Consider the following 15,397-nt stretch of genomic DNA (forward strand, 5'->3'; position numbering starts at 1 on the left):
TGAGAAATTCAAGTTTGGCCTTTTGGAAGTTTCTGAATTTTTTTTCTAAAATTTTCTATGTATAGTCAATTGAATCCATGTAGAATCTGGATAGAAGACCAGCTGTACCTAAAACAGAAATAGTATTAATACAGTTATCTATGAAGTAATTTTTAATTAAGTGGAAAATTCAAGTCATGTCTTCTCGGGATAAAAATGGGCAGCAACAAACAAAAAAGTTGGGAGAAAACAAATATGACCTTGATGTCTCCCCGAAAGTCTGTAATCTCCACATCTGTTCCTTTCATCCTCTGGTGATATTACTTTTCTGTTTATTTTGCTATTGTAATTCTAAACACATGTAGTTTCCTGAGAGATTACCCTCTCAAAGTTGGTCTACGCCTGTTCTTTCTTACCTCACAAAAAGTAAAGAAAAAAAAGTGTGCGTGTGTGTCCTATTGGTGGTTTAAACTCTTAGCTGGGACTTCCTCTTTGAACAGTTGCCCTTTCCTCTCACACAAGAGAGATCTCATTTTGTCTGAAACTGGATAAAGTTGAAACAAACCGCACACCAACGAGAGGGTATGATGGCTAAGAAGCCCCCGAAACCAGCCCCTCGCAGGATCTTCCAAGAAAGGTCAAAGATTACTGCTCTACCCTTGTACTTTGAAGGTTTTTTATTAGTTAAGCGGTCAGAATACCAGGTAAGTCCATAGATGATCATATTAAACTAGAAGCTGCTGTCTTAATATAAAATTTATTTTATGGTGACATGACGAAACAAGGGCCTTCTTGTTTCTGCTAGAATTGAACCTTCTTTCCCAAGGTAAGAAATATGATCCCAATTTACATAATTTAAATACAACATATGGCTTGAACTCATATGTGTGTATATATGAGTATTATGTATAATAATATATAAGGTTCTAATGTTAAGTCACTAGTGTAAAAAAAATTCCTGAATTTCCAAAAAATGTATTTAAATATCACAGAAGAGTTTAGCTTAGAACATAAAATGTTTGGTATATATTTTCTCTGCAATGTACTACTATGCTTCCACGATGACATGTACTATTAAGATAGAATTATACTATTCCTGAAATTAAAACTTCTGCTCCTCTTGGGTTTGATTGAAGTTTTCAAATAATGATCAAATTATTTTTCATGATAAACTTTTGAAAAAATTGGGACAATGATAAACTTGACAATGTTTAAGATTCTGTATAGTTAGTTATATGTTCTAAGACACTTTTCAAGATAATGATTTTAAAAGATGATACTTAGAAAAAAAAAAGATGATACTTAGGGTGCTTTATGGGTAGGTGTACACTAAGCTACATAAATACATTCACTCTAAGAAAATTCACAAAGCACTCTGTATTTTTTTAAACATAAAAGTGAAAACATAATTAATTAAAATTAGTGCTTTTGAAATACTAATTGTGCATAATTTGAAATGAATAGGACATAAACACGGAAGTGTCTGTGACTAAAGAAAAAAGAAATAACTTAGGTCAAATTTTATGAAGTGTTAACATTAACTGAAGCTAGAAAAAAATTAGGTTTTTGAGAAATGCCTTAAGAAATGTTTAATAATAAAAATATATTTTCAGAGGATTTATTAATGCTTACAGAAAATTTGTGTGTGTAAAAATATCTGTAGCAGCACACTCATATTTCTTGTATATATAATCAGATCATTTAATATTGGAGAGGAAAGACATGGTAATTTGTATTCTGTTATGGTGTTAAACATGAATTAGTAATATCTGTCAGTTACATGCCAGGAAAGGGGAGTTGGGAAAAAGAAATTTTTAGATTGTAATTTAAACTTGTCTATTTATTGAAATTTTTCCAAAGACTTTGTAATGACTATTTCTGGTACTGGGTTCCCAATAGTGTTTAAAAAGAGCATTCCATTGGTCTGGATAGTAGAAAAAACAAGGATTTTAGAGTGTCAGTAAAACATGTTTTTACCTAATGGTTTTGCCACTTATATTCTGTGATTTTATACAAGTTACTCAATTTCCTTGAGACTAAATTTCCTCAACTATAAAATGGAGAGAATATGACTTACCTCTCAAGGTATAATGCCTGGGATACAGCCAGTGCTTAATCAATTCATTCATTTAAGCAGTGTTTATTTTGTGTTTCCTATGCACCAAACATCACACTCAGCTTCAGAGAATATGAATAAAATACAAAACCCCTAACTTCGTGAGGGTTCGGTTAGTCAGGAGTGATGACTCACTTACCCGAATGCCAGTCTAACTTTTCTTAGAAAGCATACTTTGAAATGGAAAGAACAAACTATAGGTGTAAATGTTTTGGAGGAAATTAACTTGTGCTTCCACTTGAATTCATAGCAAAGTATCTTTTACTTATACATCAGAGAGAAGAGAGCAAACGAACAACAGTAATGTCTACTAACAAGGTGGTTTCAAGGATTAAAGGGATAACAAATATAAAACACCTGCCTCATACTAGAGATTAGATTCATTCCCCTTCTATTTTATTATCTATCACATTCTTATTAACATACTAAAATCAGCTTTTAATCCGGCTCAAAGGAGGGCCATGGTGATAATTAGAGTGCTTGAAAACAGAAGCAATGAGAGAAAGTTAAGGAGACTACTGGGATTTCTAGGCAAGTGGCAGCAAAGTGCCAAGAAATTTTTGAAAGGGAGGTGAACCAAAGGTGTATAGAAGGTCTTCTTTGACAGGGGCACTTTTAAGAATCAAGATTTGCCCTTAAGAAAATGTGCTAACATATACCATTTTAACCGCAATTCCGAGGTCCATGGATCTGTTAGGTAGTCAGAATAGGGAGAAGGAGTCCAAAATGGCAGTGTCTAAAAGACAAGGAAGGGAAAAGCCAGCAAAAATAGAACAAAGGAAGGTCAAAAAAAGGTCCGAGGACCGGAGTGAGGACTTCAGGTAGAACAGCACTCCTGGCTGAGCCCAATTTGCATAGGGCAGGCCCAGGGGGAGGAAAAAAACATAAAAAGAGGAGCCAAAGGACTCTCGAGGTCGAGAACCCATAAAAGTACATAATTTTTACGGTGAAAATGTGGGAAAATTTACTTAGCCCACAACACTAGAATTTCTGGATGATTAGATTTATTAGATAATAAAAGCCATTAGGTGATACAATGAGATACCCATTGCATCACAGCTTTTAGAAATGTGCAAAATTCTCATTTTTTGGGAACTATTTGAAAATAAGAGAGAGTTTGGGTAACATCTCACAGTTTCTTCAAACTGTGATATGTTCAAATTAAAAACACTGTATGTAATATGTCTTCTTATTAGCCTGAACATAGAATATGACCATTAAAATAGCATCAAAGTAACATTTCTCTGACTAGTCCTCCAGCTGCCACTAATTCATTTAGAAAAAGTTTAGGGCTTTGCTGTGCTCTCAAAAAGTTCTCTATGCTAGTGCTTTCCAAGTTTTTAAAATGACACACTCCTTTCAAGAAAATATTTTGAACATAGATCTCTAACGTAAGAATATTAATTTGTTTAGAAATTATGGTGTGCTCCTGTACTAAGTCCAAAAAATGACTGACTATATGCAAGGAAAGAAGAAAGATGAAATAAATGAAATATGAATAGATATTCTAAAAATTTCTTCCCCAGTGAGATCATCTTACATGCTTCCAGGGTTTAGTGCCATACTTTGTAGACTACTATACAACATCCTTCCTTAACCAAAGAACGTTTATTCACCCACAAGAGGGAAAAAGGAAGGAACTTTTTATTGGGGACAGGGGATAGAGAGGAGCTTTACTGGATTTGCACTGTCACCCATTTTTACTAGTTACATCAATGAGAAAAGAGTCCTGGGTGCCAGGAGATGCATCGGTCCTCCTGTGGAACTTGGGCAATCCCTCATATCTTTTCATCTGTTTCCTGTTTTGTAAAACAGTTACTCTCTTGTATAACTGAATGGGTTGCTGTGATGATCAAATGGAATATATGAGCATATTTTCTTGAGGTGTGAACATGGGAGATATGTTAGACTCTTAATGTCCTGTCTCTCTGGTCCTTACAGTAATTCTTCTGGGTAGAAATTATTTTATCCACTTCAAGATGAGTGAATTGCTGCTCACAGAGTTTATGTTCAAAGTGCCTCACCATAAAGAACCCAGCTGGGATTTTATTGCAAAGCATTTGACATCATTCTGCCTTTCAAACTAAAGTTCTAATTCCATTTATTGGGTTTCTCAAGGTTGGGGATGTCTAATCACTAGATTCTTCATCACACTGAGCTCAACAGTAAGCTCAGTAGACTTTCAAAAACAATTGCTTAATGAATGAAAATAATAGTCACCTTAAACCCTAAATACAAGGTCATCTAATGATAATGGAGCTAGTGATAAATTCAAAAGGCCTATTTCAGTATCTTTTCTTACTTCAGCCACTGAACACAAGTGACTGCTTAAAAATAAGACATCTTGTATTAAATGTATTTAATTCAAAAACAGGTCCTTCAAATTTAATTTTTAAAATATTTACATTATTGCTGTAGATATAAATATATACCTAGATGCTGGTCATTACAATTGATATTTATAGATGACTTAAATTATACTAGTTTTCAGGAGCACTTCTCAGAAACCAAACCCAGACTATGACCTGCAGGTCTCTGCCTACTGAATGTAAATTAGAAGTATTCTTAGGTTTGTGGCTGTGGTTGGTGTTCACAGGGCCCACTGATATTTATAATCTTCCTTTTCCTCCTGGCTGCCTTCTTCTCAACTCAGTGTCTTTTGTTCTTGCTTTTTCCCTCATTTAATAAGCCCTCCTTTATCCTTTCTAAAAATCTATGTGTATTTATCAGTAATGCTCCCATGTTTCCCTCATTAACTCTGTGCAATTCATACCATTCTCTCATGACTGAGCACCTCTATAATTTTTCTCAGAAGCATAGATGCATGTAAGCATGTGTATATAGAAGGAATGAAATAAACTTTGGCTGCTATTAGCGATTTTAGTTTTTCTATCTTATGGTAGGTTAATACTGATGAGGCTAATTAAGAAGATTAACACAGTGGTAGACTTTGACTACAGGCTTTTCTCTTGTTTTCTTTTCCTCCAGGAATCATAAAATCTCGGGTTTGGACTTGATCTTAGATGCCATACTTCAGTAAAACTACACAACCTGTGATTCAATTCTCTAACCAATATGCCTATATTCCAAACTCCTCCCCACTTCCTCACCTCCATCCTAGTTCCAAAATGTCATGTATCCTTGACTTGCTCCTTGCATTGAGAGACTTCCTATTAGAGCAGAATGTAAAAGCCTTAAAAAGAGAGATATGGTTTGTTTTTTTTAAACTCCACGATAAAACTGAATTGTTTTATTATTTAATCTCAAGTCAATTCTGAGAAAATTCAAGTACTTTTTCAACAGAGAGACAATATAGTTTCACAGTGTTTACAGAACACTGGGCTGATCATAGAGACAGTATAGGTTAGCAACTTTTCAAACCAAATTTCTCAATGCAGTTTTCTATCTCTTTACTTAAGACCATATGAAAGCATGATTTCATATAGGAATGACAATGAATTTCATTATTCGAGTTTACAAAATATCTTCTTGTACAGAATCCCATTGAAAGAGATCTATTTTAGAGATTTTTAGATGCTACCACTGTCACACACCCATGCAAATTACCATGTGGAAAGAATGTTACTCTTATTAATAAATTCTATCAATATGTGGTTTAGACTCAAGGCTAAAACTGTGTTGACACTTTACCCCAGATTTAAGTAGTCTTTATGATTTTTTTTTTTTTTATTGATTTGACTGTCTTGGGGCTTAGTTGCAGCACGTGGGATCTTCAATCTTCCTTCGGCATACGGGATTTTTTTTTTAGTTGAAGCGTACAAACTCTTAGTTGCTGCATATGAGCTCTTAGTTCCCCCAGCACGGAACGGACCTCTGCCTGTCCCTCTTGGAGACCCTCTGTCACATGGCAGGAACCGAGCAGAACATCCTCTCTGTGTGGTAGGCTGAGCTAAGAGATGACGGCAAGGGACCGAGTTGAGGATCCTGTCTCCCAAAGTTACCTCTTAGATACTCAGTCCTACTCTCTGCAGAGGAGGTAATTCTAGCAGTACCATGCAGGAGAGACTGGAGGACGAATGAAAGCAGCAGAGACACCGGGCAAAGGATTATTTCAATGCCTTTAACTTTTTTTTTTTTTTTTTAATCCTATGTGAAAATAAGGCAATAAAAGACTTCTAATAGGGACTGAAATTAAGGTTTATTCTGTTGCCTTATTAAACTGCTTGACTCCAAGATGTGTCAGGTATATATTGGCATCTGGATTTCAGACAAAAGGAAGAATCTCTTTGCCCAGTTTTATAATTGCTCCTTTGGGAACCATCTATTGACTGATAACGTCAATCCTATGCCCTTTGGAATTGTTCTTTAGTCGTCAGTTATTGGTTCAGAAAGCACCAGCAGGTTCATTACATTATATTATACCCCACTCTGCATTGAGAGGTAGGATGAAGAAGAAAGAGCACAAGACTTGGACGGAGAAACTGTGCTCCAAGTTCCATCTGTGCCCCTGATGTAGGTTGCTGCAGGACTACCATCAGTTTGTTCAATCCTCACTGTATACACTCCCCTTGGAAATGTGACTTTTCTGCTCCTTCCATAAAGAGACTGAGTCTATTTTTCTGCCCCTTGAATCTAGATTGGGTCATGCTCTGATAAATGTGACAAAAGCCGAGAGTCAGGCAGGACTTGCACTTTGGGTTTTGCCCGCTCTTGTCCCTGGGCATTCCTTCTGCCAGCACGTGAACAAGTCTAGGCTGCTGATTGGAAGATGAGACTGCATGGAGTGTGATTCACTTGTTTGAGTGGGGTGGTTTCTAGCACCAAAAACCAATTCTCTGATTCTCTTGGACATCACCTGGGTGTTCAACAATTCAGTTCAATTCTGATACTAATTACCTACTCAAATTTAGTGAAGACCCCACAGCTTAATTAAGAGCTGAGTCCCACGAAACTATCTCCTACTTCAACCACTAGCCACAGGTCCCAGATCTCCTGTCCTTCTCACTGACTGGCTATAAATCAGGGTTCCCAGGACGCTTTCCCAAGATTTGACAATTTACTAGAATGGCTCACAGAATTCAGGAAAACACTGCTTACATTTACTGAAAAGGGAAACAAATGAACATCTATATGAAGAGGTCGAGGTCTGGAAGTATCCTAAGCACACTTGTTACTGTCTCTGTGGAGATGAGGTATACCACCCCTCTGGCACGTGGAAGCTTATTAAATCTCGTTGTTCAAGAGTTTTTATAAAGCTTAACCTCTTCCTTCTTGGAGGTTGGTAGGTGGGGCTGAAAGCTCCAACCCTCTAATTATTTGTTCTTTTGGTGACTAGACCCATCCTGAAGCTATCTAGGGGTCCCACCCTAAATTACCTCATTAGTAAAAATTCTGATGCGATGTAAAGGGGTTCACTAGGAGTAACAAAAACACTTCTTTAGGAAATTCCAAGTGGTTTAGAATCTCTATACCAGGAACTCGGGAACAAAGACTAAAAATATTTCTTATACTAACACACAGTCATTTTACAGTCCCAGCCAAGACCCCAAGCAAGTGAATGAGGACACCCTAGACCATTAAGTCATAGCCAAGTATACCCGGATCCAGAGTATCATCAGTCAGCCGCAGGATGAGGAGAAATAGAAAATTCTCACTGTTTTAGTCCACTAAGTTTTAGGGTGGCTTGTTATAGAGGAAAAAGTAATATAGCACCTTATCAGCCATGAAGACAAAGTGAGAAAATAGGTTCTATTAAGACCGTGAGAAAGGTGGTTGCTGTAATTCAGAATCAATTTAATCTTGAGCTTTTTGAGAGCCAAGGAAAATTAAAGCAAGATAGGTTATAGTGTTCCCATTATTTGAGAAAATAAGTATATAAATTCTGAAGAGGTGACCAACAGTTTGCTGATCAGAAAAAGGCAAATGCTAAGTCATTATTAACGAGATACAAAATACCATAACACGTAAGAGTGTCTTCACATTTATAAGCAAAAGAAAAAAATTCCTGATTTGATTTTCTTACATTGGTCCTCCATATAAGTCAAGATAATCTAACATCTGAAAACCCAGCTTAGTAAACCCTAAAGGAAGGAAAGATCAACATGTTCATAAAACTAACTGGAATTTTTCAAAACATGCAAAGAGCTGGGTATAAAGGTAAGTGTTTAGATGTGGAAGGATTTTTATTTTTTTTAATTCTTTAACCACTCCCCCCGCCCCCACAACTACCACCCTTGCCAATCTTTTGTAATACGGCCACTCTTCATAGATGTTAAGTTCTTATCTAATAGCCTTTCACTTGGTCAAGAGCCTTACTAGATTACTTAAATATTTTAAACTTAAAAAAATTTGCTTTCCTATAGAACTCATAATAAAGCAAATATGTTAATTATGAAATGTTCAGCACATGAATGAAATTTGGATTAAAATTTCAGCTTTGATTATGTATTTTTATCATTATCAATTGCTCATATTTCCTTGATCTATATATTCTATTTATTGAACCTAAACTATGAGCCATGTACTATGCTAAGTGATCTATGTCTTTTAATTCGTTCAATCCTTTCAACTGTCTTGGAAGGTAGACATTAAATGCTTTGTTCTAACCTGATCCCTTGATTATAAGTGAAAGTTTTCATTGAAACTGCACAGGAAGTTGAGTCTTGAATCAATGAGGAAAGTTTTGGAAAATAATGTGTTTAAATAAAAATCAAATTACATCCCCACTACATGCCACATACTAAAATTTGTGAAGGATTTAATGGAGGAAATAAAAGTAAAATTAAGCCATAAAAAAGGTTATTTATCTCAGGATAAAGAAGAACCATATATCACACAGAAATTAAGAAAGTTACAAAGGGAAATATCAACAGGAAAATAGTTGAGTATACATAATGAAATAATGCTTACAATTTCTTTCCTGCAGGAGTATAAGCATTACTGGACAGAGCTGAGAGGAACTACACTTTTCTTTTACACTGACAAAAAAAGTACAACAGTAAGTAGACATGTTCAGCTGATTCAATTTTTTTTCCAATAAATACTTGTCATATAGTCTGTTATTCATTTTCTGCCTTCTGAAAGTAAAGATGTGCTAGTATAACCAATTGAAAAAAGAATATTTATATCTGTGATCCATGGTAAAATTTCCTGGGCAACTCAGAAGAAGGTATTAACTCATGTTTTTAACTTTGCATTCTTTTCTTTCTGAGCCTGATAACAAAAACTTAGTTGAGAAGTGAAAATTTTAGCTAAACATCTGGATACAAATTGCCTACCACCAAGTGATGGCTTTAATTTCCCCTACTTTTAGTCTTGCTGTAGCATGTATTTATAATCTGAAGGGAACTAGATGATCCCAAAGCCTGGTAACATAGAGTATGTCACAATTTAAATTTTCTAGAAAGACACAAACAAACCCCATGAGACAGGAGTTTGTAGAGCTCAATCATGAGGATAACAATAAAGAAATTCTGAGATTATTTATTTGTATTAATTCTAAATAATTGGTTTATATTTCAATTTACCCACAAAAAAATTGAAAATGGTGCATTTCATTTTTTCCATAAATAAAATGTAGCATTTAGTAGCAAATGCATGCCTACCTTGGAATGCTATGCTTATGAGGTTTTATAATTCAATAACTTAATATAAATATTTTAGACCATGGATGCAGTAGCCCACACTTCTAGAACATGGTTATCACATGACTAGATTGAATGAAAGATACAGAAAAAGAGTCTGTGTGATATATCTTACCTGCAGGCATTTCAGCACCATTAATGGTAAGCTAACCAGAAGTCATTTAAAAACACAAACAGAAAACAAACTTAAAATGGTCATCTTTCACCAGATTTCTGGATAGAGATAAGATTAATATAAAGGTGTTTTCAAATACCATAAGATAAATTTTAGCAAAATTAATTTCTCTGTCTTGTCTCCAAATTCCCACTGATGTCAGTGAAAATAAAAAAGACCTTGGCCTAAACCTTGTACAATACATGTATGTGAGAGAGTTAATAGTTACTATTTACTTACTCCGTGGCAAGAGAGGTACAACTTAGTGATTGGGAGCATGGTCTTTAGGTAGACTACCAGGTTTTTGTCCCAGTCCTGCCCCTGTTCAAGGTGCCATTTTGGGATCTTGGGCTATTTAGCTAACCCCTCTGTGTTCAGTGTATCAGATAGGGTACTGGTAGGAAACAGATGACCTCTCAAATTAGGTAATTCAAAGATAGTTTAGTGAAGATACTATATTCAAAGCAGTGGACAGGAAGTAAGAAAACCACAAAGGCTAGTACAGAACCTGAGGCTCTGTAACAGGGCCCATTACCACACCTACGAGGAGAGGAAAGAGAAGGAGAGTCCCGAGAGAGCAGAAGACTGCCTTGAAAAGAATGTGATCTTTGACAGAGGAAGCAATTGTACAGAGTAATAAACATCCGACCTCACCCTCCTTGTTCTTTTGATCTCCTGCCAGTGTTCACCAGTGTTCCAGCCCAACAGAAGTCAGAGGTGAAGGAAGCCCTTCATCTTGTCCAGAGAGTTCTTGCTCCTGGCGCACAGTGTTAGATGGTGAAGGAATAAAAGTGACTCTAGAGGAGCAAATGAAAGATCTCCAACATAATCAGATTCAAATCAAAAGTAGGATGGAAACAGTAGCCCATCTCATAAAGTCCCCCCTCCCGCGCCCAAATTAAATGCAATAGTAAGTAAAAGGACTAAAGAGAGTCTAAAGACTTAGAAATAATAAAGACGTAAGAGAGTAGCTGGCATATAGTAAGCATTTAAGCATTTTACCTATATTATCTCAATTTTCACAACCACCCTGCAGAGTGGGTACTATTTTAATCCCAACTTTCTAGATGAGAACTGTGAAATTTAAGACTAAAAAACTTGTACATGATCAGAAAGCTAATGCAGGGGGTATAACCCAGATCTTGTTCTTGAGCCAGCACTCTTAACCATGACCCATGAAGAGACTGTGGAATAATGAAATTCTGTGGAATCGCCCATCTACCAGTTTTGTTAAAAGAGGATGCAGACTTTTGGGGAATTTTTTCAGTGATAGTTTAGGAGAAAGCACAGAGATAGAACAAATGAGATCTGTAGATACGTAGCCTGTAAGAAGGGAATAATAGCAATGACAAACCTAGATAGCATATTAAAAAGCAGAGACATTACTTTGCCGACAAAGGTCCATATAATGAACACTATGGTTTTTCCAGTAGTCATGTACGGATGTGAGAGTTGGACAATAAAAAAGGCTGAGTGCCGAATAACTGATGCCTTCAAACTGTGATGTTGGAGAAGACTCTGGAGAGTCCTTTGGACAGCAAGGAGATAAACCAGTCAATCCTAAAGGAAATCAGTCCTGAATATTCATTGGAAGGACTGATGCTGAAGCTGAAGCTCCAATACTTCGGCCACCTGATGCAAAGAGCTGACTCAGTAGAAAACACCCTGATGCTGGGAAAGGTTAAAGGCAGGAGGAGAAGGGGGTGACAGAGGATGAGACAGTTGGATGGCATCATCGACTCAATGGACATGAGTTTGAGCAAACTTCAGGAGATGGTGAAGGACAGGGAGGCCTGGCTTGTCCATGGGGTCAGAGAGTCAGACACAACTGAATGACTGAACAACAAGAAGGGAAGAATTTAAAGCTGCCTTTAAATATTTGAAAGACTGTCAGGGGTCATGTGAAAGAGTCACTGAATCTGTTTAGTGTTATTCCAGGGGAGAGGGACTAGTTCCCATGGATGGAAACTGTCTAGGGAAAAACTGTGGCTTAATACAAGAAAAACCTTGCCACAGGCAGAGCTGTGGAGGATGTAAGTTTCATGTTGTTCAAGATGTTCCAACACAGGCTGGATGACTGCATGGAGGAATACCCTGGGGGAGACTCAAGCATCAGAGGGCAGCTAGATTAGACAGATGACCACTAAGGCTCTTACAATACTACAATTAAAAACAAAAGATAGACTCCTTTCTTCTAATCTGTAGTTGAGCTTATGATACTTTATCTAACTCCACCATTTCTTCCTCTGTTGCTTCCTCCTTTAGCTTTAGATAATTTATCAGAAAAAGATTCTGTGTAATTTAAAAATTTTGTGCCCCTTCCCTTATACCTCCGCTTCTATTTTTAATTATTCTTTGTTCACTGAAGATAAATAGACCAACCCAGACTTACCCTTAACCATATCAATACAGGAATAGCTCTGGAAAAAAATTCATTTCCTTAATTTTATGCCTTACCTTAGTCAGAAAACTAGAATAAGTATAAACAAGAATATAATAAAATAAGTTATATTGGGCATGACAGAGAGGAAAGTAAAAGCAGATAAAAAGAAGTCAAGGATGAGGGGGATTTAGCAAAAAATTATACCTAATATAATAATACCTAATAAGATTAGAGACGGTCCTAATCTTTCAGATATTGCAGAGCACGTCTGGTCAGCCGCATACAGACCAGTCCACATAGACCAACTGCTTAGAAGGAATGTTTTTATTATACTAGAATAAGATAGAAATGTCTTAATGGGATCCTTATAACCAGCAGTATGTCAGTCCTGAATATTCATTTGAAGACTGACGCTGAAGCTGAAGCTCCAACACTTTGGCCACCTGATGCAAAGAGCAACTCGGAAAAGATCCTGATGCTGGGAAAGACTGAGGGCAGGGAGAGAAGGGTGTGACAAAGGATGAGATGGTTCAGTGGCATTACTGACTCAGTGGACACAAGTTTGAGAAAACTCTGGAAGATAGTGAAGGACAGGGAAGCCTGGCATGCTGTAGTCCATGGGGTTGCAAAAAGTGTAACACAACTGAGCGACTAAACTGAACTGAACCAGAAGCATTTGGTAAATGCTGAACAATGGCTTCCCAGGAAGAATTATATATGAACATATATATTTATTATAGGTATTACTGATACAGAGAATGTGTAGTACACAGTAAAATACATACTCTTTACTAACTTCCATACAGGCAATTAATTCTCACAGAATACTTTCATTGATTTTTCTGAACCTGTATCTGTAGTCAATTTATTATTCAATTATGATTTGACAGATGGAGTTGTTTTCTAATCTGCTGTTTCCCGAATATTTTTATTGTCATTAAATATTATATTTGACATGAATGTTGGCCAATGTTTTTGTTTACATTAATGAGTAAGAGGCAAGCAAAGCAATACTTATGTATATAAGAATGTCACCCATTTATTAATGACATGAGCAACATCTTTGTTGAGTGAGATAATGATTTTTGAATTATGGAAGAATATTTTGTCACTTTTTGTTCTGTTTACAATGAAAAAGCTTGAGAGACAGCAAACTTTAAAATTTCATCTGCAATACTGACATTTTCCCCTTCACTTTCTGGTTTAGATCAGCAAACTGTGATCTTTGAGCCAAATTTAGCCTATGACCTGTTTTTGTATAGTCTATGAGCTAAGAATATTTTTCACATTTTTTTAAATTTTCTTTTTATTTTTCACATTTTAAAACTGTCGTTTAAAAAAACAAATAAGCATTTGCAACAAAAACTGTATATGGACCACAAAGCCTAAAACATATCCTATCTAGCCTTTGTAGAAAAAGTTTGTGGGCCCCTTGGACAATTAACAAAACAAAACCTAAATCAAACTTTAATTTGTTGTTGTTGTTGTTTAGTCGCTCAGTTGTGTCTGACTCTTTTGAAACCCCGTGGACTGTAGCCCACCAGTCTCCTCTGTCCATGGGATTTTCTAGGCAAGAATACTATAGTGGGTTGCCACTTCCTTCTCCAGGGGATCTTCCAGACCCAGGATTGAACCTGAGGCTCCGGCACTGCCGGCAGATTTTTTACTGCTGAGCCACCAGTAAGGTTTGCCAATTTTCATGGTGTAAAACCTCCCACCATGACTAATTTCACCCTATCGATGTTATTTCACTGTACATGGGGTTGGAAAGAAAGGTTTAGCAGCACACCATCAGAGTACATTTATAGCATTCTCACTACACAGAAATGAAGATATAAATAAATACAAGAGCACAGAGAATGCTATATACTAGGGTTGGCCAAAAAGTTCTTTCACATTTTTCTGTAACCATGAAAAACCTGAACAAACATTTTGGCCAACAAGATAGTAATATAACTAGGAAAACAGGAGTTATGAATTTTAATTACCTTTGTTGCTAATATGATTTAATTTTGTTTATATAATTTAATTTTTAATAATGGCTATGCTTGACAATTGGCTTGCAAAATTCCTGAAAATTTCTCAACTGGCTTTTGCAAAGTATGAGCCAGTTGAGTCCACCACCACATAATAACTTTTCCAACGCCTTCCGGGTTGGGAAGGGGTGCCACACACAGCTGAAAGCCAGGATACCATGCCAAGTACAAATAAGTTGAAATGAAGTTATTATTTATTTTCCTTCCTGCTAAAATTAATATCAATATATATTACTCATGAAGTAATTTAATGAGATTTCCCTTTATCTTTGCAGTATGTTGACAAGTTAGATATAATAGACCTTACATGCCTTACTGATCAGAATTCAACTGAAAAGAACTGTGTAAAATTCACCCTTGTTTTGCCAAAAGAGGACGTACAATTGAAGGTGAGTGAGAAGAAACTAATCTAAAACAAGTCATATTTATAAATAGCATTCACCTCTTCAAAATCTTAAAAGGAATTAAAGAGGAATTATGTGAGGCGCACCAAGTCCTGTATTTTGTTAACATTTCTTGTCTTTTGCCAAGAACCATAGTTTTCTAAATAAGAATTTGAAAGGGCACATTCCCTGTTTAGTATACAAGCACATTGAAACCATATACTTCTGTCCTCTGGCAAAGTCAGAAATCCATCCCACCTGGTGTTTTTAGAAAGTTGTTCTTGAATTGGCATCTAGGAACTCGGCATTCACTGAGTTCCCAGATGATTCTGAGACATGTCCAACATAATGTATGTTTGGAACTACTGAAGTAGACAAACTCCTATTTCACAAATTGAGAAACATTCTGCTAGGAAAATGGCCTATGTTAATCAAGAATACCAGTGTAAGAAAAGCCAAAGAAATACTGGACACCTGTTCATGTTTATGGAGACTATGAAGTCAAGACAACTAAATGCAAAGTGTGATACTGGCCTGGATACTGGATCAGAAAACACAAGCTACAAAGAACCATTAGAAAATTGAATGAGAATTGTTACATATACTCAATTTGTGAAATATGGACTTAATCTTGTAAAACTCTAAACTCTACACAGGCAGAGATCTGTTTGTTAAATTTACCACTGTATACCAGTACCTATGTAGGAAAAGGTTTTATTCTTGAATTGACATTGAAAGTGAG

The 15,397-nt window shown here is 36.2% G+C and overlaps 1 protein-coding gene across 3 annotated transcripts in view; it reads left to right on the forward strand.

Moving 5' to 3' along the window:
* The first annotated feature begins 473 nt into the window (after positions 1–473).
* Positions 474–15,397, forward strand: part of STAP1 (signal transducing adaptor family member 1) — a 29,178-nt gene continuing 14,254 nt past the window's right edge. The window contains exons 1-3 of one of the 3 annotated variants that reach the window (XM_043447747.1): positions 474–683; positions 8,982–9,053; positions 14,548–14,661. In XM_043447747.1, coding sequence (XP_043303682.1) covers positions 564–683; positions 8,982–9,053; positions 14,548–14,661 — 306 coding nt within the window. In that variant the 5' untranslated portion in view covers positions 474–563. The remainder of the gene's footprint in view (positions 684–8,981; positions 9,054–14,547; positions 14,662–15,397) is intronic. The other 2 variants (XM_043447748.1, XM_043447749.1) reach the window with 2 other exon arrangements.

The sequence above is a fragment of the Cervus canadensis genome, chromosome 26 (assembly GCF_019320065.1).
Source record: "Cervus canadensis isolate Bull #8, Minnesota chromosome 26, ASM1932006v1, whole genome shotgun sequence".
In the NCBI taxonomy this organism is placed as follows: Eukaryota; Metazoa; Chordata; class Mammalia; order Artiodactyla; family Cervidae; genus Cervus; species Cervus canadensis.